This window comes from Aulonocara sp. 'chitande type north' Nkhata Bay, linkage group LG10 (assembly GCF_057382095.1).
Source record: "Aulonocara sp. 'chitande type north' Nkhata Bay isolate Kocher_YH1m ecotype deep benthic linkage group LG10, A_spYH_male_GT1.1, whole genome shotgun sequence".
Classification (NCBI taxonomy): Eukaryota; Metazoa; Chordata; class Actinopteri; order Cichliformes; family Cichlidae; genus Aulonocara; species Aulonocara sp. 'chitande type north' Nkhata Bay.
Genome location: NC_141353.1, coordinates 21353271 through 21375159, shown reverse-complemented (window position 1 = coordinate 21375159; position 21889 = coordinate 21353271). Strand labels below are relative to the sequence as shown.

Below are 21889 nucleotides of genomic sequence, written 5' to 3'. Positions count from 1 at the left end.
AAGATGCTTCGCTTAATGGGAAGAATAAAATTATTAAAATAAGAGTCTGTCTGCTTCATCTCTTGATCAATTTGTATAAAATTCCCCTTGTGTTATAAAACCCAACTGCACCAAACTATTTGAAAGTGAAGCTGCCAGTTGCAGCTCACCAGTCAATGCCAAAGCACTACCAGACCTGCCAATCAGGCCTTTGAACTGGTGCCACTGGCCCCGGTTAACCTTTATTGTTGATTTATTCAGTCTTAGAGATATTTTAAAAATAGAAATAGCTACTGCCGTTCATAGCAAAAAATAAAAATAGAAACAGTTAAGCGGAGAGCTTTGCTTTTCTGGGATTTCAAGCTTTCCAACAATGTCAGCACCTTCCTGTTTCTAATCCAGCATTCATAGCGTTGATCCAGTTTGTGTCCATCATCAAAAGTAGGTCAGTTAGATTCCTGATCTGAGTCTTGACCAACTAAATTCTCACATCTGATTAACACACTGCACTTGTAATAATGTTAACAGTGTGTGTGTGTGGGGGGGACATGTAGTCACACACCTATGAGTAATAAATAAATAGGATTTTAAATTTGATTCTGGATTTAACAGGGAGCCACTGAGCAGAAGCCAATATGGGAGAACCTGGAAAGTTCATTCTGTTCAACTGGAGTTAGCATTTTTAGTGGGAGACCCACTCCCACCAGTTGGACAGAGTCAAATATCAGGGATTTGCTTACCTGGACGACTGTGACGACCATCAAGACCAATATGGGAGAAACATGCTATCTCTTCCTAGTTCCTGTCAGTACTCTGGTTGCAATACTTTGGATCAACTGGAAGCTTTTCAGATAGTTTTGAGCACAACCTAATAATAATGAATTTCAGTAGTGTGAGCTAGGTGTGAGTGTGGTTTAGTTAAGCAAGAGGTTGGATACACCCTGTACAGGTTGCTAGTCTATTACAGGGCTATACTGGTTTGATTAGTCTAATAATAGTAATAACTGTGAGATATCACTCGATCCATCCATTTTCTTCCATTTATCCAATTGAGGGTCATGTGGTGCAGGAGCCTATCCCAGCTGCTATAGGGTGAGAGCCGGGGTACATCCAGACACCATTATTTACTTTTCATAGTGTAATCACAAATTAACCCCAGCACATGTCTTTGGGGGAAAGCAGGAGTACCCGTAGAGAACCTCGGGGTGAACGTACCATCACAGAAAGACGGTGGATTCAAGCCTTCTTGGACCTTCTTGCTGTGAGGCAGTAGCCCTGATATTATTTGAAATCATAGAAAACATCACTTGGCTTTTCAGTGGATTCAGTGGTTTGCACAAGACTGTTGCTAATCCTCCACCTTTGTACCATGACTTTGAAAATCAAAGAAAACAGCTCACCGCTGAGCTGAATTTTTATGTGGGCCTATCTCATAATAGACCCACATGCCCGTGTGGAAAGCCACCCTCTCTTTTTTCCTCTAACATATAGATTTACCACAGAGGTGCATGTAGCGCAGTATAGCCGTGGGTCCTCTTTGTGTTTGCATGAATCACCGTGTGTCTGCGTGTTAACCCCTCTGTGGCTAAACAATGGAGTCCAAAGCAAAGTGCTGACATGAGTCCAGGCATGCCTGCCACCCCCCGGCCCCTGACACCCGTGGGTGTATATATACCCCCCGTCCACACTGCCTCCGCACACTGTTCAGTGGAACCCTGCGACACACAGCTCACCAGTTTGGGTAGGTCCAAGTTGTTAAAGTAGTTACCAATACAGCACAGTTTCCCAGTCTATGAATGTAATGTAGCCTAGGCCTCTAATGCAACAATCCAACTAACAACAGGTGGTCTTACGAGAACAGAAGGAGGCCAGTGTACCTTGTTTTATTACATTAACTATAATATGAGGAAGTTATTTTAAAACAACAAGTGAAAACAGCAAAGAAGAGTGAGCAGGAGGCTTGAAGTGGTGTGACAAACCTGGGCTTTAAATTTATGGCACAGCAAACAGTGAGCCACAGGTTTTGTGATTTTGACCTTCTCACATCATTTCCCGACTATTTATGTAATTTTACTCTGCAGGTACTGCTGAAAAAGAGGACAACATGGCTTTGACAAACCCCATGCCCATGGGCCCTTGGAAGGTAAGCATATGCTTTACACATCATGTTGCAGGGATGCAAGCAGCAGCACAAGTTTTTAGTTTATGTACAGTAATATCTGGTTCAGGCTGTACTCAGTTCACCCTCTTTGCTTTTTGCAGATCACTGTGTACGATCAGGAGTACTTCCAGGGCAGGCGTATGGAGTTTACCGCCAGCTGCCAGAACATCATGGAGTGTGGGATGGAGAACATCCGCTCCCTGAAGGTGGAGTGTGGCGCGTACGTATCCGATGAGCTTCCTTGCTCTTCTGGAAACCCTTAAACTGTTTAAAGAAACTAAAACGGAGTGTCTTTCCTTCAGATTTTGGGTGGTTTAGATAGAAGGTGCGCTCATTATTCTTTTCATTTGTTTCTGGCTTCCAGCTGGGTGGGCTACGAGCACTCCAGCTTCTGCGGCCAACAGTTCGTCCTGGAGAAGGGAGACTACCCCCGCTTTGAGGCTTATAGTGGCAGCAACTCCTACCGCATTGAGAGAATGATCTCCTTCAGGCCCATCTGCTGTGCTGTAGGTTAACACAGCACACTATAACGGCCATTAGCTGACATCAGCTTATTCTCAAATTCTACTGAGACTTCTTTTTTCTCTCTTTTGCACAGAACCACAAGGACTCCCGCATGATCATCTTTGAGATGGAGAACATGATGGGACGTCAGTTCGAGATGTGTGATGATTACCCCTCCCTGCAGGCCATGGGCTGGTTTAACAACGAAGTTGGATCCATGCAGATTCAGAGTGGCGCGTAAGTTCACGGTCACTTTAGATCACCTTCACACAGCTGAAAAACACACAGCCACTAGAAAGCATTGACTGCTTACCTGATTCAAGCGTGTGTCTGTGTGCGTGTTTTCCTGCAGCTTTGTGTGCTACCAGTACCCTGGCTACCGTGGCCACCAGTACATCATGGAGTGCGACTGTCGCGGAGGAGAGTACAAGTGTTACCGTGAATTTGGCTCCCACGCCCAGACTCCTCAGATTCAGTCCATCAGGAGGATCCAGCACTAAGAGGAGAGCGCTTTCTTTAAACCTCCTTATCGCTCCACTCTTTCTCCCTCTCCCTCCTTCCTGTGCTTCCATCCCTCCTTATCCTCCTCCTCCTGTCCCGCAACCTCCATCTTCCAGCTAGTCAAAGCAGGATCTGGGACTGGACTTCAGGTGCTTACTGGCGTCAGTTGTGTCATAGCACTTTTTTTTTAAAAGAAACATCATAAAAGAAAAGAAAGATGTAAGAAAGACAGACAATAGGAATGACAGAAATGAGAGAAAAAAGCTGAATCAGTGTGAAAGAGAGGTGTCATCTGGCGAGGCTGCAGAAATGCAAAAACAACACAGACTTTTTTGCTCTTTTTCACCACTGCTGGCATCATCATCATCATCATCATCATCGTCACTGTCTTCTACATCAACCAGACCACCAGTGCCGCTGTTACTGTGATATAATTACTGCCTGTGTTCAAGACGATGAATAAAGAGAATGAGCAAAAAGACAGAGAATCACAATGCTGACACATATCTCAGTTACATCTGTTTGTGCTTTTTGTTTTTTTTCTGATACACTTTAACTTTAAACCAGCCTGTAAAGCTGCATCATCTTATAGAGTGACTCCCCGAGCCAAAGATAGAGCTGCCAAAGTTTACATGAGGCTAAATATAAGAGGCTGAATTTTGGGTGAATGTGTATGAAATGGAGTGAAGCAATTTCCAATACAAAAACAAAGTGTGTAAAGCTCAAATAAACATGTCTTTAATGACCTGTTTAATACTACAGAAGTAGGCATTTTTATCTATTCTATAGCTGGTTAAATAAAAGTTTTGACAGAGTTAAAGTTAAACACCCACAGCAGCTGCAAACCCCCACATTACCTCTTCAATAGTCTAATTTAAGCACATATTGCTACCAATAAATCGGTATACCCAGTGGTTTATACTTCAACATGAAGATTTTAGAATTTTATTTATCTAAAATTCTGAATGTAGGATTTTCTACATTTTTAAAATTAGCTTTACCGTTACTGATGCCTACTCTATATCAAAATTAGTAATCTCTGAAAGCGACATACATCTTGAAACCACTAGAGGCCGCTGTGGGATAGAAAGACAAGTGCGACAACTGTATCTTCTTGACGGCTGATGATGACATGTCAACAACAAACATGGCAGGCAGCAATAACTACTGGGAAGGTAAATAATGGTGCTTTGTGTAATAAAAAACCCCAAACAAACACACAAACAAACAGCTGCCACCATGTAAGGCTTTTGTTATCCAGGTCATACAAACTCAGCAGTTCAGAAACTTTATTTTATCCGCAGTTAGAAGGTGTTTTTAGCCGGTTTCGAGCTAATCTGTTAGCGTGTTAGCCTTCGTAGTTCAAAAGTCAGTAGTCAGACTTCAGCTTCCTCCTTTAAGCCAGCCTACGTGCTACCAGAGTTTGTAAACCTTTCTGTTTCATCCTCCGTTTACTGTTTATAGGCACGTAACAGGAAGATTTCAACCAAACAAGTCTTGCATCGTTAAGTGTAAACAAACAGGAAGTTAATAGTTGTTTACACATATATGGTCATTCATTGCTGACCACCAAATCAGTTACCTCGTTAATCGGATGAAGGCTTTCGTAATGTTATGGTTGCCAGTTATTATCTCCTTACATTTGGCTGAAATCAAAAGTGAGCCCAATTTTCTGTTTTGATGATCATAATATTATGAAAAACAGCTATTTTTATAATCATAAAAATAGTTTCTACCTGTACTGTGTAGTCTGTGGTTTATCAGCTTTTTGTGGATGTTTGTTGTAAACCAGTGGTTCTCAAACTTTTAAATCCAAGATCAAACTTTGGATCTCTGATACCATCTCAAACAGTAAAAGAGAATCAAAGTTTCTTTTCATTGGATAAAGGTCAGCACACTGTCAGCAGCAACCCATAATAATTCAGTGTAAAGGATGTCCTGTAATGTGTTATTGGTAAATGATAATTAAATTGTGCTATTTAAAATACACTTTACAGTGTAACACTAACCCTGCAACAATAATGTGAACTAAATAGTTTAATTTAACATGCTTCTGGTATCTTAAAACACCAGAGTTTCCGAGGCTTTATGCTTAATGCTTTCACTAACCACGTGTAGTCGGTGACCCTTTAAAATCCTTCGGCAGATTGAAAGAATTTGTCCAGAATTTAACCAAACTTGAACGCAGTGATCATCTAATGGGTCTTCCACAAAATTGTGCTCAAGGCCAAGGTAACGTTTGTCCTTTTACAGACTCTTGTACATTTTCACGGCATAATGTTGTTCCACACTACTTCCAGTTTCACCAAATTCTCACTCTTGGTGTTGTGAACAGTATCCAGTTGTTCACTCAACCGTCTTTCTGTGCTTCACACTTTACAATAACCTGTAAATCATGATGGATCATGACCGAGATGGGCTTCTCCTTCACCGACACTCTGGGTTTACATAAAATGATCTGCCTGGGTCTTTCTATCCTTACTGGACTCCTGTAGATCTGGCATGATATTGAGGGTTGTCTAATTTATTTGTTTTCCATTTATTTTCTCCCCCCGTCAGATTTGCGTAAACAAGCCAGGCAGCTGGAGAATGAGCTTGACCTCAAGCTAGTCTCCTTCAGTAAGCTTTGCACCAGCTACAGCAGCAGCCCAGACCAGCGGATGAGAGACAGCAGGTTGGCAGCGCTTTCCCCTCTTCACTTTAAACATGTACCCTCTCTCAAAAGAAATCTTGTTGGATATTAAAAAATCTTTGTGCTTTTAGAAGCTTTAGAACGTATAATTGTTGACTTATTGAATTTAAATTAAATTTTCTTTTTTACATTTTTGCTGAGCATCCTTTCTATTTCCGTCTGAAATCAGGTCTGACTCTCTGGGCTCATCTCATGACAACTCGCTTGTGGCCATGACGACTGAGCTGGACCAGCTCTTAGCCAATGTGAGTTAAATGTGGCACACGGTATGGTCACGTATAGGATGCCTTCAGTTGCAGACAATTGTGTTATTCTATGTTTTTAGAGTCAAACAGACTGTTAGGCCTGAAGCCTATTTGTTAAATAATTTTTTTCGAGTAGTCGAACATTTCAAATTATAATCCTGGGCTGTTTTGAAATCACATTATCTCTTAAAAGGTCGTCTGTGCTTCTGTGGCTACGTGATAAGAATTTAATCCTTTTTTGCAGCTTACAGCAGTCAATGACAAAATGGCAGAATGCACTAGCACCCCTGGAGTTTCGTCACACAACGCAGGATTGATGCACACCTTACAGAGGCACAGAGACATTTTACAGGTACATAGACTTCCTTCACTTTGTTGTAGGCTGTGCAATTAATAAAACTTTAATTTCATTTGCAGTTTTGCCGGACGGCACAGTGGTGTGGTGGTTAGTGCTGGCGCCTCACAGCAAGAAGGTCCTGAGTTCAAAGTTCAGGGACATTATTATTATAATTACTGTTTCACAATAATCACTTTTAGCCCTCCACACTTTAAATGTTATAATTAATTACGGTTGAACTTTGGGCAAATCCACATTCTAAAAACAATTTTTTCATGTCTTTGAGTGATCATATGATTAGTATTTTCCCCTTGGTCAAGGACAAAATCTTTCAGCTATTTATTGGAACATTCTGCGCACTTTGAAGATGCATTTATGAAATATGTACTGTATTTTGCCCCAATGTTTTCCAATCATGTTGTTTGCTAGTGATATCATGTCACACTGGCTGTAGTTTATCGTGTTTTATTTTGCAGGACTACACTCATGAGTTTCACAAAATCAAAAGCAACTTTTATAGCCTGCGAGAGCGAGAGGACCTTCTGGGCTCAGTTCACAGAGACATCGAGTGAGTTCCCTTCCCTTCCCTCTCTGATCAATAAAAGACTTCATGTTGTTAGAAAATACAACCGTGAGTGAAGCGTCAGTCACGCAGGCCTCGAGGCTGGTCAGCGAGGCCCTGGTAACCTTGCTAGATAAAACTGTGTATTGCCCAAAAGGTTGGCAAGTGTTTGTCAGCACTCACTTGGTGAAACTGGCAACAAAGAAATATATGGTGCTGCTGTGGTTGGCTGTAGTTTGTAAGAAAAATTCGACTTGCTCGCCAACCCTGTCTTCAAAGTCAAAGTTGTGCCTTTTGAAGTGGTTGCAGCAGTAAGGCACAACTTTTATTTTAAGTGCTTCACAATAAAATAAAATAAAAAAAACAGCTAATATTTAACTTTGAGGAGGTGGAGCCAAAGAATACTGTCAAATTTTTTAAGCTAATGGAAATTAATTATTGTAGGTTCTTCTTTTTAGCTCCAAGTGCAGCGCAAGTGTTGTGTAAAATTATTTATTGTGCTACTTTGTGAATAAATTTGGTGGCAAATGTAGTTTAGGCTTCTCATTGATATTGATGATAACTCTAATATTTAATATTAGAAGTTCTCTTATCTTTTTAGGTGTCATTTCTTTTATCTCCCATATGTCCCAAGATGTTACAAAAATGTGTTATTAAATCACTTGCTTACTCTCCTGCTTTACGTATGCAGAGTTTTCCTTTTCCTCCTGAATTCCTTCCATGCCTACTTTTTGTTGTCACCAAATCTAACATTTTCAGCTTTCCTTATTTTTGTCCCACTTTTCTGCTCTCTTCTCATCCCTCCTCCTCTCGTCCGATGTTATCCCTGACCAGCAGGAGGCAGAGATGTCTATTCAGTGTCTGGTTTCCCCTACCCTTTAATACTCTGCATTCCCGCTATCATATTTCATCCTCTAATAAGAGACACCTCTTATTAGCCATCTTCCCTCCTCTTCTCTGTATCTGTCTATGTCTCTCTCTTTCGCCGGGGATCTCTTTCCTAAGTGCCTTCTACAGTAAATCAAACCACAAGGCTTTCATTGAGCCAGAGCTGAGGGAGAGTGGTTACATCTGGCCTGCCTGATGCAGAGAAATGCTTTTTCACTAGAGGCGAGGAAGAGCAAGAAAGTCAGACAGAGGGAATGAGACTTTCTCCTGATTTGACTTTGATTGATTACAAAAATTATGAGAGTGAATTTTAATTATTCCCACTGAGATTAGAGGTGTGGAGGAACAGTGAAAGGAGTGGGCCAACAGAACAGAAAATAGATGGATTAAAAAGATTATTAGTCCAAATAGAAATGGGATGGTGGTGGTGTAAATAAGAGATGGAGGACGGAGCTTTGGGTTAAGCACTTAGAAGCTTTAATGCAGGAAGTACATCAGTATTCCGGCATGTGTTTTTAGGATGGAGGGAAATACCTGCAGCACTGATGACGAATCATATCCTTCTCTTGTCACAGGGAGGTTGACATATTTCGATGTTAAGTATATTGTCTAAGCATCTGCACACACTCATGTTCCAGCTGTAATGACGTTTTTGGTGCTAATCTGATGCTGGAGTTTACCCTTCTTTAATTTTCTTACTCAGGTCCTACAAAAGCAGCTCAGGGGTGAATAACAGGAGGACAGAGCTCTTCCTGAAGGAGCACGAGCATCTAAGAAAGTAAGACACATCTTTAAGAAAACCAGTTTCACACTTATCACAAGAAGATTGAGAGCTATTTTCCAAAATTCCTCATTGTTTACAACCCCTTTATGTGAGAGTTGAATTCTCTGTGATGTGTCTGCGGTATTTCCACTGATGTAATAAAAAATGACTGCATCAACTCAGACACTTCCTGTTTGTAGTTATAGCTTTCTGTTCAGCTCGGTTGGGTTCTATTTATAAAAAAGAAGCGATGCAGCTATTATTCAGAAGCTCGTCTTGCTTGTGTCAGTGTGTGCTGGCGTGTTCGGAGCTGTGGTGACAAACAGGTTTCATGTTGTGGAAATGCTATCCAAAGGGGAAAAAGAGAACAGGAAGATTATGGTTTGATCTAGGAGTTGAAGCTGTATCGTGTCTTTCATAAATTTGAATGTCAGTGGGCCAGCTTGAATGCTTGTTTCTAGACTTGGGACCACATCTGAGAAGGTAGACAAATCATTTGAAAGAGCCCATCGACACAGAGCACTGTCCGTCTGTGTCTTTTAAAAAATGATTTCCACATTGTATATTCAGTACAGGTGCACGATTTGAGCCATGAGCGCACTTGTTGCCAAATGCAGTGACCTGATTGGTTTGATCTGTTTATTCGGATCCACAAAATCAGAAAAATTGTGCTTGGTTTGAAAAAATTAATGCCGCAATTTTTCCAGCGAAAATATGTGTTGAGTGTGAGCGGCTGCATTAAGAACAGGTGAGTGTGAAAAATATTTTAAACCCATCCTGCGTGTAAAGGCCTTAACAGTACTCACGTACGTTAGATTGCAGGTGTTTTTTTCTCCTTCCAGTATCTTCTTCACCAGCTGTCGTGTTACTCGTGTTGCCAGTGCTGGCTGTGTTTTCCCCTTCAGAAGTAAAAAGATAATAACACAACCTACTAATTTTACTGCACAGATTCTAAACTCTGAAGTCTGCCCACTCCTGATAACTTTTCAGCAAAATGACAGAGAAAACAGACCGCTCGCACTGCTAGCATTCCCCCAGGCAGGGCATCCAGCGTTGCTTCCACCCCCCTGTTTTACATTAGTTGCCAGTATTTGACTGGGCTCCCATTCCTCCTTTTAAAATACAGAGAATGACTAAGAATTCAGAAATCACGAAACAGCCCACCTTTAGTGTCTCCTGAACAAAATAACACATTGAGCTGGGGACTCACACTGCCGGTGCTTCCTGAGGCAGTGAATACAAAGTGGCTTCCAGTTTTGGTTTGACCACTTTGGAACTGGGGGGGGGGAATAGACCAGACTCTATATCGTATATTGGCTTTATGGAAATGACTGCATTACTGCAGATAATGAAAACATGGTTTAGGTTATTTTAGCAGCGAGAGACACAACTCCCACGCTCCCATCACCGCTGTTCCCTGAAGCAGTGGATCCGCAGTTTGTTCCTTCCCCTGAGTTGCCATTGGACTGAGATCCAATTCCTCCTTTTGAAATACAAAAAATAATAAATAAAAAAGGTAATTATTGTCTGACTCTAGGACAGAGCTGTGCTGCGGTTGCATATCACCTGGTGTAAATGATGGATACGAAATGGCTGAACTTCATGATTAAAATTTCTGTAGAAACATGCGAGTTGTTGAGATTATAATGAAGGTCCAGTCTGATGATTATTCATCTGTGCTCAGATGAGTCAGGTGGTCAACAGTAATTTCTTTTATCCACTCATTTTGGCCTCTCTATATAATTGTTATTAAAAATCTTTTTTAGGGGGTCAGACACCTCCAAGTCACACCACAAACCCTCGATACGTCCCAAATCTGAATTCTCACGTCACTCTGAAACTTTTTTGTTGCAACAATGAACCGAAACTTGTGAGTCAGCATTGTGGTGGCAGAAAACAGCAGAGTTAGTTGTTCAGAATGAATTGGAAACACCAAAAAGGGCTTTCATTTGTTTGTTTGTTTTGTCATTTAATCTTTAAAGTAAATGTGACTAAATCAGAGAGCCTGCACAGCTCACACATTTATTATTCAGTTTCTTGTGCAAGGGAATGCCCCACCTATCAGAGATCTATTTACAAATCCTTACTTTCATAGATCCTGTATATTTTATGTTTTGTGCAACAGCTTAAACAATTATTGTTTGCATTTAGATATATTAGAAAAATAAACTAGAAGGCTATATTGATCCTAGCTGTGAGTTTAGATCAATATATTGATATTTGATGATGAACACATGCCGTTTTCTGGTTGTTTCAGCAACAATTAAAGGTAAAATAACTGCACAGATATTTCAAAGGGCTGAAAGTGGTCAGACTTGTTTCTCCAGGCAGTTTGGATTAATGTAATATCTGAGTCTGATTAAATTATCGTAAGATTTCGTAGGTATTTTGTTGTAAATAACAGTCTTGAACACTTTTTTTTTTTTTGCCTGTCCCGTTTGGCTTTTTTGCCATCAGAATTATTGTCTAAAGGCGAAGAAAGATGCCCAACGGATTTACTTTACCAAATGGACCATCCCAGCCTTGCCGTAATGGTCTATTTGATTCACCTTTTATTGTTTATTTTATTTTATTTTCACTTGCTAAATACGGGACAGATTTGACTGGGGAAAAGAAAGAGGGAAAGAAAAACAGCGAGGAAGAGGGACGGGGATAAAGGGCAAAAAACGAAAAACAACAAAATAAGCAGACAAAAAATACATATATCGATCACCTGGATCACCTGTTGAGAAAGAAAAAAAGAGAAAACAAGCAGGAAAAAAAAGAGCAACATAATAAACAACATCACGATGATCTATGGGAATATAACAGTAAATAGTAAACATTATTGTGCAGCACGTAGGATCTACAGCGCACAGTGTGCTTTGAGGTAGGAGCCAAAAAGGGTGTAGTTTGTGTGTGTGAGCATCTGTGTGTACACCTGTGAGCATGAGCGCGCTTGTATTTAAAAGGTTCCTTCATGTAATGATCTGCTAGAGGGTGTGGGGAGCCACAGCCCCGTCCTCAGCACAGACCCTCCCCTAGCCCCGCTGCACGCAGCCATGAGGAAACCGTCACCTAAGAGCCAACAGAGCCCTTAATAGGCCATGACCGCAACCCCGGGTTGAGCCCTCCGAGGAAGATGCTCCTGGGGAATCCCCCGACGCCCCGTCAGGGATTAAGACTTTTTTAATGGTGATAATGGTTTTGTTTGAAAAGTCTGGAGAGCCATTAAAGTGTTTAGCTACTTCAGTGAAAAATCCACCGTGTCAGTGTTGAGATATGCACCACAGCTTTGAACTTACCAACTTACGCGGCAGTTTGTCGAGCCGGGAATCCAACATGATTAGTCATCATTTAGGTGCCTTTCATTTTACATTTTCCTTAGTTAAAAATTTATGAGTTTCTTTGAGATTTCATTTTCAGGTATTTTACATGGTTGCTTCTGAATACTTCTTATTAACTTCCCATTTATTTACTTTTTCTTTAATGTGGAAGTATATCAGTTTTGTTTAATATCCATTTAAAAAATTCATACAACCACAACAAGGTCATACAGGTCTAGAGACCATTCTGCAGCCACCATGCGAATTACAATTCACTGAACATGTTTGCTCGGCGAGTTCAGATAAGTCGACGTCTTCTGTGCAAACTGCAGGTGACTACAGCGGTCCGCTAGCAACCAAATTATTCACAAGGCCGCCACAAGGAGGCCAGTCATTAGGCTCGTGTGACACTGGGTATCACACTTTTTGGCCTTAACGATGAGAACATGTTATGCCTTTTTTTTTTTTTTTTAATGAAGCAAAAAGCAGTTTTGACTTTATTCTGATTTGTATTTATTTGTATTATCTTTTTGTTTTTTATTTGTTCCTAACAGAGGCAGTGTTTTTTTAAGAAAGGTCAGAGCAAGTTAAAAAGAAAAGAGTCTATACCTTTATATAAAGTGTTATATGAACATTTTAAATACTGCGTTGTATTTGATGAGTACTTCAGCTAATGCTAATACACTTCCCTGAGCCAACAGTAACATTATTGACAGTGCCAGTACTGGACTTGTTGAAATGCCAGAAATGTGCTGAGATGCGCGCTGCCGTGATCACTGAACATGATTCAGAAATAAACCACCCACTTTAAGCACCTTCCCAACCGTATGAGGAAAAAATAGCCCACCTGCTGTCGCAGTGTGGTTATTTCTTCCTCCAGTGCATCCTTGGTTTGTTTCGGATAAACAAGCGTTGCTGATTTTACCCAGAGAAACATTTTCCTCCTGTATCACCTGTGGAGGAGGAGCAGACATCAGCAAAGACAAACTATTAATACTCTTCAGACAGTTTAGACTCTCAGATTGAAAATTGAGGAGTTAAATTTACCTTTAACAGTGAAACACAGTCTCAGCAGCGGTCTCTGCAAGTTGAGGAACTGTTTTTATTGTCAATTTTATGAGATATTGGGCGTGCTGTTATTTAGATAGATGGAGCTTGAAAGAAGAATGCACATAAAATCTGAGGCTCTGTGAGGCTGATCTGAGAAACCACTGTTGCACTTTGACTTGTCGAAGGTGTGAACATGTCAGTGATTGATGAGGAGATTCTTGTTTGGGATTCGGTGGAGTAAATGCACTATATGAACAAATGTTCAATACTGAATGTAAGAAATGAGGTTAAAATGTGCGGCATCGTCTCAGTATTGAGGGCTGCTAAAAGGATTCGATTTAGCTATTAGCTGATCGACAGACAACACGTTGCTGCTGCTCAGTTTATAAATGTTTTGGACTGCTGGTGTTTTTCTTCTTCTTATTTTATTAGATTTTATTCAAGCACTCATAACTTACTCAATAATTTGCAGCTTCACTTAAATTTAAAGAGGTGTTGATTGCAGTTTTAGAAATTATACAATATTAATGCACATCTCATATTAGGACATATATTAGTTAAGCTAAACAAAAAGTCAAAGTTTAAACTGGATCCTGCAGGAGACAGGAAGCCAGTGTAGAGAAGCTAAAACTGGGGTTATATGCTCTCCCTGTTTGGTACCAGTTAGCAGGCGAGCAACTGCATTTTGGACCATCTGAAGATGATGAATGGAGGCCTGGTTGAGACTAAAATACAATGAATTGCAGTAGTCCAATCTGCAAGTAAGGAAAAGGTCAATAACATGTTCAAAGACATTAGCCGGAAGGTATGGCTTTACCTTGGCTAGCTGTCTTAACTGAAAGAAGCAGGACTGGACTATTGCCCTCACCTGCTTATTCAGTTTAAAAGAACCATCAAGGTAGACACCGAGGTTTTTTACATGTGTTTTACAATAGGAAGAAAGGGGGCCCAGAGTGCTATCGATGTGATTATTGACAAAGTTGCCTCAAAGTAGAGCCGTTACTTCCTTGCATCAAATGGGCCAACGAGGTGGTTTGGTCATGTCCCACCGGGAGGAAGTCCTAGAGCGGATTCGGGCATGCTAGACAAATTGCATTTCTCAGCTGGACCCAGATCTGGACCTGAATGAGGGATGTGGTTGGTTAACTGGTTCATTTGCTGGTTGGCTTGTTGACACATTTAGGTTTGAATGGTTCCTCTCATTTCATTTTCACAAGAATCTATTGGCTGTGTTTGTTAAATACGCAAATGTCCAATGGTGGGGAGTCGATCCGCGTTATTGCCTCTGCTCTGTTTTCAACAAAGATGCCAACTAAACCAAATTTTTAAAAAAGACTCAGTGGTTCTAACTTTATAAGTGTGACTAGTGGTCAGATATGCAGAAATGGAAAACCATTGGAAACCATGTCTGTGTGCATATTGTAGCTGTATTCATATTCATGTACATTGAACACAGGCAGATTTAAATTTAAGTTATAATGTTATGCTATATCACAAGTAAAGAATAGGAAAATAAGCAAAGAAAGAAAAGTAGGGTCTGCTAAACATGAAGCTGCCTCGCCTCTGACTCTGTCGGCTAATAAAGGATCGTCTGAAAAAGGAGAGGATGGCAGCAGATAGATGGTGGGAGCGGTGGACGAATAGATGGAGGAAGTATAAAGCACAGTATTGATTTTTGGTCTCTAGTGAAGTCCGACAGGATGCATGCAGCTGCCTTTATATGCTCCGCTCAGCCCCAGACTTTTTCTGCCCATCACTTATCTTAGCAGATAATGCAAGCCCTTCTCTGTGTGTATGTGCACTGTTGACCCTCTGTATGTTTTCCTTACGCCTCAAGAAAATCAGAGATCAGAACCAAACATTATATATCCATATGTTCAGAGCTGAAATTTTATACACGTTAATGGACTTTCCCCAAAATCGCCCATTAACAGCACTTTCTCCTCCCTCGCAGGAATCAGATGAAGTGCTTCTCTTATGATAACAGACCGATCGGGCTGTGTGGGTTCATGGCACAGGCTTCCTCTGAGTCTTGTTGTATAATTCCATAACTTCATATAGAGAACATTTGAAATGATCTCATAAGGTTATTTTAGGAAGTTTTATTCTTTAACTTTACTGAAGATGGTTGACTTACTTTTATCCCTTTTCTTGTTTTTTGTCCTATGTTCACAGCTCAGACAGTCATATTGACAACGCAATAAGGTCAGTTCTATTAATGCTTCATTTGCTTTCCTCCTCCCTTGCTTTGTTCTCACTCAACACGTGCCCATCATAAGCAAATGCAGCACATTTCAGTCTATTAAAACAGACTACTGTAGCTCCCTACTTTTAGCTCATTAGCTGAAACAAGCTTAATGTGATTCTGCGAAGACAGCTACTGTGTGTGCTTCTTTTTGTGCCGCCGCCAGTCCCTAATGGTTTGTCTCCCTGCAGTATCGCCATGGCTACCAAAGAGAACATCACATTTCAGCGTGGGATGTTGAAGTCCATTCAAACCAGGGTCACAACTTTGGCCAGTATCCTTTTATCATTGATATCACTTCTCTTCTTTTTCTCCAGACTCGACTTTCTTTCCTTTTTTCTGTGTTAAAATAAAAATGCCAGTTCTACTCGTTGCACAGGAAAATAGAAAACTGCTTGTGAAGACAGGCAACGCCTGTGCAACCACTCTCAGTCAGCTGCGGTCTTCAAAGCAAGTTAGGCGCGATAAGACAGAGTCAGTCTGCTATGAGTTTGCGATCGAATGGAGTCAACTTGGAAGTTACGTGCAATCTGTGATAATATGGCGAAATGTGTAAATGTGATAAATAGGTCAAAACCACAAGTGTGGAATTGTCTGGAGGAATTACATTGCATGAACGGCCTGTTTAAGGTCATGCCAAAGCATTGCCATCACATTTAAGCCCAGACTTTGATTAGACCAATTCAAAACCTTCATTTTGTTTTTCATACAGGGCCAGTGTGAAATGACATTGTCATTTAAAGGAAAAGTTATTTATGAGATCAAGGAGGTGGCAAATACTTTTTCACAGCACTGTACAGTCATGGAAAAAGGTTTTGAGAATGACACAAATATTGGTTTTCATAAAGTTTGCTGCTTCAGTGTTTTTAGATCTTTTTGTCAGTTGTTTCTGAATCATCGTTAGAGGACCTTTGAACCTCTTTCCTTGAAATTCTTGATGATCCGATAAACAGTTGACTGTTTATCGGATCATCAAGACATAAATGTAAATGCAATCCATTCCTTATTATAATTATTATAATAATGAATTGCACTGTCTTGATGATCCGATAAACAGTCAACTGTTTATCGGATCATCAAGTGCAATCTTAGCAGCAACAATATCCTTGCCTGTGAAGCCCATTTTATGCAACACAATAATAATTATAATAAGGAATGTATTGCATTTATATAGCGCTTTTCGAGAACCGCAAAGTGCTGTACAATTCCACTATTCATTCACTCTCACACACTGGTGGAGGCAGCTACAGTTGTAGCCACAGCTGCCCTGGGGCAGACTGACAGAAGCGAGGCTCCCATATCGTGCCATTGGCCCCTCTGGCCAACACCAGTAGGCGGTAGGTGAAGTGTCTTGCCCAAGCACACAACGACCGAGACTGTCCGAGCCGGTTCTCGAACCAGCAACCTTCCGGTTACAAGACGAACTGCCAACTCTTTGAGCCACGATCGCACACAATGCTGGCTGCACATGTTTTCTTGCAGGTTACCATGGTTAACAGGAAGAACAACGATTTCAAGCATCGCCATCATTTTAACAATTCCAGTCTGCTATTCTAACTCAATCATCATAACATAATGATCTCCAGCCTTGTGCTTGTCAACATTCTCACCTATGTTAACAAGAAGAAGGACTTTGCAGTTTATCTGATCACTCTTCATAAAATTCTGGAGTATATGCAAACTGCCTTCATAAAAGGTGAAGCAGCAAACTTTCTGAAAACCAATATTTGTGTCATTCTCAAAACTTTTGGCCATGACTAAATGTTTGCTAGTCTGTCTGGGTGTGAATGAAGAAAGACGACCCATGCAACTGTCTTCCAATCAAAAAAGGTTGCCCAGAGGTGAACAAAGGAACACCCCCCACATCTGGGTGAACACTTGGTCACCATAGCTACCAGGGAACCACTTTCCTTTCCTAGTCACGAGGATGTTTCTGTCTTATTTTTACTTTGTGTGACTGAGCCATACGCACTTAGATAGTTAAAATAATAAATGCTAGATTGCACTAATAAATAAAAAAATGAACAGACCTGAGATGAACACTGACCATTGAACTGAATGAAAAAATATTTAGAAAATATACATTTTTTGCTATTAAGTCTTAAATGACCATAATTTTAAAGTCTCGAGTCCATCTGACAGGCCTGTGGGTTAATATAAGATGGTTTGGATCCACTGAACCACACCGCTGGATTGGATTTTTGTTTCGGAGCCTTGCTGATGTTTTTTCCTGCTACTCTCTGTCTCTTATTTACTTACTGCAAGGAAGGGAAACCCAGCTTGGGTCTTAATTATTTTCCTTCACCCTGCTACCCCACCTCTCAGATCGCTTCCCCACCATCAACAGTCTCATCCAGAAAATCAATTTGCGCAAGAGGCGGGACTCTATAATTCTGGGTGTGGTTATTGGTGTCTGCACCATACTCTTGTTGCTCTACACTTTCCAATGAATCGCCATCAACTGACAAAATATACGCACTGTAACTCTAACCAAGTGTATACCATGTGGTTTTTATTCTCTCTATGGCACAAAAATATAATTGACACAAAATATTGAAAATAAAATGTAATTTCTCAGATTGGAGAGTTTATTTATTTTCTGGGGATTTGTATATTGCTGCTTGTATCCTGTTGTTATTTTAACTCCTTATAAATTCACATAATAACCTTTCATTTGGATTGTGTATTGTATTGACTTATTTTGTTAAATAAAAGTGACAAACTCACTTCCAGCTTGGTCATGCTCATTCAGCTTTATTTCAGACATGCAGAACTATGGCACAGTAAACCAGTCATACAGTATAAATGTATAAACATGAACATCAGAGTGCCAAGATCGGTGCATACAAGGGGGGCAACCGCCCCGTTCATATCTTGCAGTATATTGTAAACATAATGAGGTTCAGTAGAGTCCAAACAGGAGTCATTTCAGTTATGACAGCACGCAAAGCAAGATATCACACTATGACTGCAGAAAGGCATTGTTGTGATACATAGACATGTGCCTAAAATTCATGTAAACAATGTACGAAAACAGCTTATACGTCTTCCTACAGCCACAAAACTCTCAAATGGGAGAAAAAGTTAATGTTTTGTTAATATTTAGTTTTGAGAAACAGGGCAGGCAGTGACGACATCATGGACTAGAAGTGCACTGATGCCTTTTTTTCTGATCTTGTGTATTTGTTGTTGTGTTTAGTGAACCCATATGTGTTTTTTTTTTCTTTTTTAATTTATTTGCAAGTTGTAGTTTTATCCAGCTGTCTGCATAAGGCAAGAGTGCACCACTAGTTTAGACTATGAGAATATAGTTACTGACAGCCTGACACAATAGTGCAGTTTTTATCTTTCTTCCTCAGATCCTGAGTTTCTGACGTGATTGGGCATGAGTGTAGCCAGAAAAATAGAAATGTCCTGCCCTTCTTTCTGTTTTTTTTTTTAGGTCCGTAGCAGAAAACAAAACAAACAAAAACAAAACATTAAGTCGTACTTGAGAGTCTCTTCGTCTTGTTTGTGCTTTTTCATCGTCAAATTGACATCCTTCCTCGTGTGAAAATTTGAGATGACGTAAAAGAAGACTCCTTTCATCCCACTTTTCATTGCTGCATCTCTGAGAGCAAAACAGACAGAGGAAAAAGTTGATATACACAGAGTTACACTGAGATTTCTGTGTGTTTGTTCCATTTCTTCCTCGCATACCTATTGTAACCGCTACGAAGATGATCACAGCCACACCCAGCACCATTGCCAGGGCGCTGAGTAACATAGATAGACGCCCATACTTTCTCGCTCCCTCAGCATCCCCTGTCTGGAGAACAGTCCTCGACTAACGGGAAATGGAAGGAGATAAAATATAAATAATTTAAGAGCAACACAGTTGCAAAACAGTAGCAAAACACCTGGATTTACAGTGTGATTTAAAGCACGGAGAAAAATGTCTATGGATAAAGTAAAAGCTAAATAACTGCGCGGCACTCACCACATTTGCATACCACAAGGCACAAATATTGAGCGGCCAGCCGGGACAGAAACAGGACAGCACGGCGAGCCAGAGGTAACTCGGGGGGTCGGTGCCCGGTGGCACCTGAGAGGGCAGCTGTCCCAGGAAAAGCCGGGACGAGGATCTGGGTGGGGCCAGTTGCCCAACGGAGCCCGATTTAAGAGGTGATCTGTGTCCGTTCTGGTCCGCATCCAGGGAGCGGACACTCCCTCTGATGTTCAGGGAGAAAGAGTCAGATGGTTTGATGTTGCTCTGCCCGGTGGGCTCGGTGGTTGCTGTGCTCAGTAGCTTCTCCGTGTCCTGGAAGCCGGTGGGTATAGAAACTTCCCTCTCGCCAAGGGCGCTTTTCCCAAAGGCAGCATCAGTGTTAATAGCCATCACTGAAAGATAAGAAATATCTCCAAGTCGGATTCTCTGTCTGGCCGAGCCGCTTTCCTGTGGATGGAGACGCTGAAGAGTTCTTCCTTCAGATCTTGTCCATTGGGGGTCATCAGATTAAATATTACAAATTCAGCTAGCGTAAAGGCAACCTATTTAATTAAGCAGTCCAACTCCATCAAAATTTCTTATTGATGAGCGAGATGTTATTGATGTCTGAGCTTCTCTCACGTTTAGTTGGCGGTGAGCATCTGGACGCAAGTCTCGTCTCTTACCCCCACCCCCCTGTATTATGTAGTGAGGTATTACCGCATCCCCTACTTTTCTACAGCACATCCCTAATGCCGAAGCCTACTTATGCACCAGGCGATGCGTGTGACAATGCAGAAACAACAGCTAAACCCGTTTTAAGTGAACGCGCGCGGTGCGTAAAAGCTTTCCATCTTTCCATGTGCGCATGGGGGCAGCAGTTGGATCAGCATATCGAACACTATGGAGGGTGTGTGGGGGAGAGAGATGAGTGGAGCTGGAGCAGGGCGGACATTGAACCACAAGCCTCTAAACACATACACCACCTGCTGACTCAGACACTGGTTGTATTCTGCCATATTAGAGCCTGTAACGGCATCCCTGCAAAGAGCTCCCCAAATTTAACATCTGATCAGTCAAGAATCAGTTGAAGTGTTTTTAAATAAAATTAGCAATACTCGAAGTGCTAGTGCTTTCACGTCTTATCTTATACTTTTATTTTTTATGTTCTGTGTTAAGCACATTGAGTTTGCATATAATGAAATGTTCTATGTGCAATATATGCGTGTGTGTGTGTGTGTGTGTGTGTGTGTGTGTGTGTGTGTGTGTGTCATTGCCATAGAAGCACAAGCAGTTCACTTATTATGGATGCTAAGCTATTAATGGGTAGGACGTCAATTTGCTCTCCAGACAGCCTCGGATCTGGGTGGCATGGATTCCACAGGATGTTGGAGATGTGCTTTTGTGATTGTGCTTCATCAGAAATGATAACAATATGCAGATTCTTCATCTGAACATTGCTCCTTCGAGTCTATTGTTGCACTGCATCACGTCCCAAAGGTTTTCTACTGGACTCACAGCTGGTAATTGGAGAATACACTGAACTCATTGTCGTGTTGACGAAACCACTGCAGATGACTTTTGTTTCACTCAACAGTGCAGCATCATGCTGAAAGTATCCCTTTAGCTTCCATTAAGGGATGTAAATGGTCTGCAGCAATACTCATAGGCTTTTTATTTCAAGCCATAATTATTACGGAGGCACAGAGTGTGCCAGGAAAGAAGCCTGGACTGTTGACATGAGGCACGTTGACTTCATGGATTCATGTTGTTGGCAATCTGAGCTTATCCTGAAGTGCAATGTTTTGCCAGCCTTCACCTGTGCGGTCGACCCACTGCACCCTCAGATTTCGGTTGTTGGTTCACAGAAATGGAACCTGATGTGAACCTTTCCTGCTGTTAGCCCATTTGCTGCTAGACACATATATGCTGTGAGCCAGAGATGGTTTCTGGGCAGCTCACCACAGTAGTAAATATTAGATGTCTGAGTTATTGTGGCTTTTCAGTCAGCTCCATCAAGTCTGGATATTCCCCTGATCCAGACTTGATGGGCAAATGAGAAATACTTAAATCAGATTGGTGCTAATAATCCTGTCCCCATGCTAAGCTTCTGACCTATAGCTGCAGGATTCTGTGCCACATGATTGGCTGGTTGGACAGGAGATGATGTACAGGTGTTTTTATCAGGGTACTTGAGTATATGTACTCATTACTGAAACTGAAAATGTTACTTGTCATAAAAAGTATGCCAGTGCAATAAATGAAAATTGGTGTAGGGTCCAAACATAACACAAAGTGTTGACTTTAACCTTAATTTAAGGGGTCTAACACAGATTATATTATGAATGTGCATGTATGATTACACTATTTTTGAATTCAGATTGTATTTATTTCACAGTACAAACAGTAAGAATATCATGTAATAATCATGACATACTGCATGTTTTATAGAATATACCTTGTAAAGAAATTCTAAAGAGCCCTCTGAAAACAGTGTAAAAATAGAGTAATGTTCCTTGAAGGTGTAGTTAACTATAGTATGTAGTCATTTCTCTTCATATGATACAAATTGTCATCAAAATTTCATTATCTTAGATTAATCACCCAAAAGTTGATCACCTATAAAATAACATGTATTTGCACATGGATGCATCTCCATTAATAATCCACTGTTGTAATTAGGGATGGGT

At 40.9% G+C, this 21889-nt stretch overlaps 3 protein-coding genes across 5 annotated transcripts; 2 read left to right on the top strand and 1 right to left on the bottom strand.

Moving 5' to 3' along the window:
• Positions 1 to 1596: 1596 nt before the first annotated feature.
• On the top strand, positions 1597 to 3633 carry cryba1b (crystallin, beta A1b). The gene is made up of 6 exons (XM_086309044.1): positions 1597 to 1720; positions 2061 to 2122; positions 2242 to 2360; positions 2505 to 2646; positions 2739 to 2881; positions 2997 to 3633. The coding sequence occupies exons 1-6, from the start codon at positions 1597 to 1599 to the stop codon at positions 3142 to 3144; spliced, it is 738 nt and encodes a 245-aa protein (XP_086165170.1). The 3' UTR covers positions 3145 to 3633.
• Positions 3634 to 4225: 592 nt separating this feature from the next.
• On the top strand, positions 4226 to 17958 carry LOC147320836 (Golgi SNAP receptor complex member 1-like). 2 transcript variants are annotated; one of them, XM_086309042.1, is made up of 9 exons: positions 4226 to 4320; positions 5705 to 5819; positions 6007 to 6082; positions 6327 to 6434; positions 6896 to 6987; positions 8573 to 8647; positions 15163 to 15192; positions 15424 to 15506; positions 17558 to 17958. In XM_086309042.1, the coding sequence occupies exons 1-9, from the start codon at positions 4278 to 4280 to the stop codon at positions 17680 to 17682; spliced, it is 747 nt and encodes a 248-aa protein (XP_086165168.1). In that variant the 5' UTR covers positions 4226 to 4277; the 3' UTR covers positions 17683 to 17958. The 2 variants fall into 2 exon arrangements, with proteins under 2 accessions (XP_086165168.1, XP_086165169.1); XM_086309043.1 differs by lacking the exon at positions 4226 to 4320 and adding an exon at positions 5314 to 5377.
• On the bottom strand, positions 17568 to 20109 carry trarg1b (trafficking regulator of GLUT4 (SLC2A4) 1b). 2 transcript variants are annotated; one of them, XM_086309041.1, is made up of 3 exons: positions 19212 to 20098; positions 18932 to 19058; positions 18653 to 18842 (listed from the first exon to the last, which is right to left on the bottom strand). In XM_086309041.1, exons 1-3 carry the CDS (start codon positions 19608 to 19610, stop codon positions 18829 to 18831), a joined length of 540 nt encoding a protein of 179 aa, XP_086165167.1. In that variant the 5' UTR covers positions 19611 to 20098; the 3' UTR covers positions 18653 to 18828. The 2 variants fall into 2 exon arrangements, with proteins under 2 accessions (XP_086165166.1, XP_086165167.1); XM_086309040.1 differs by having other exon boundaries at positions 17568 to 19058; positions 19212 to 20109.
• Positions 20110 to 21889: the final 1780 nt, after the last annotated feature.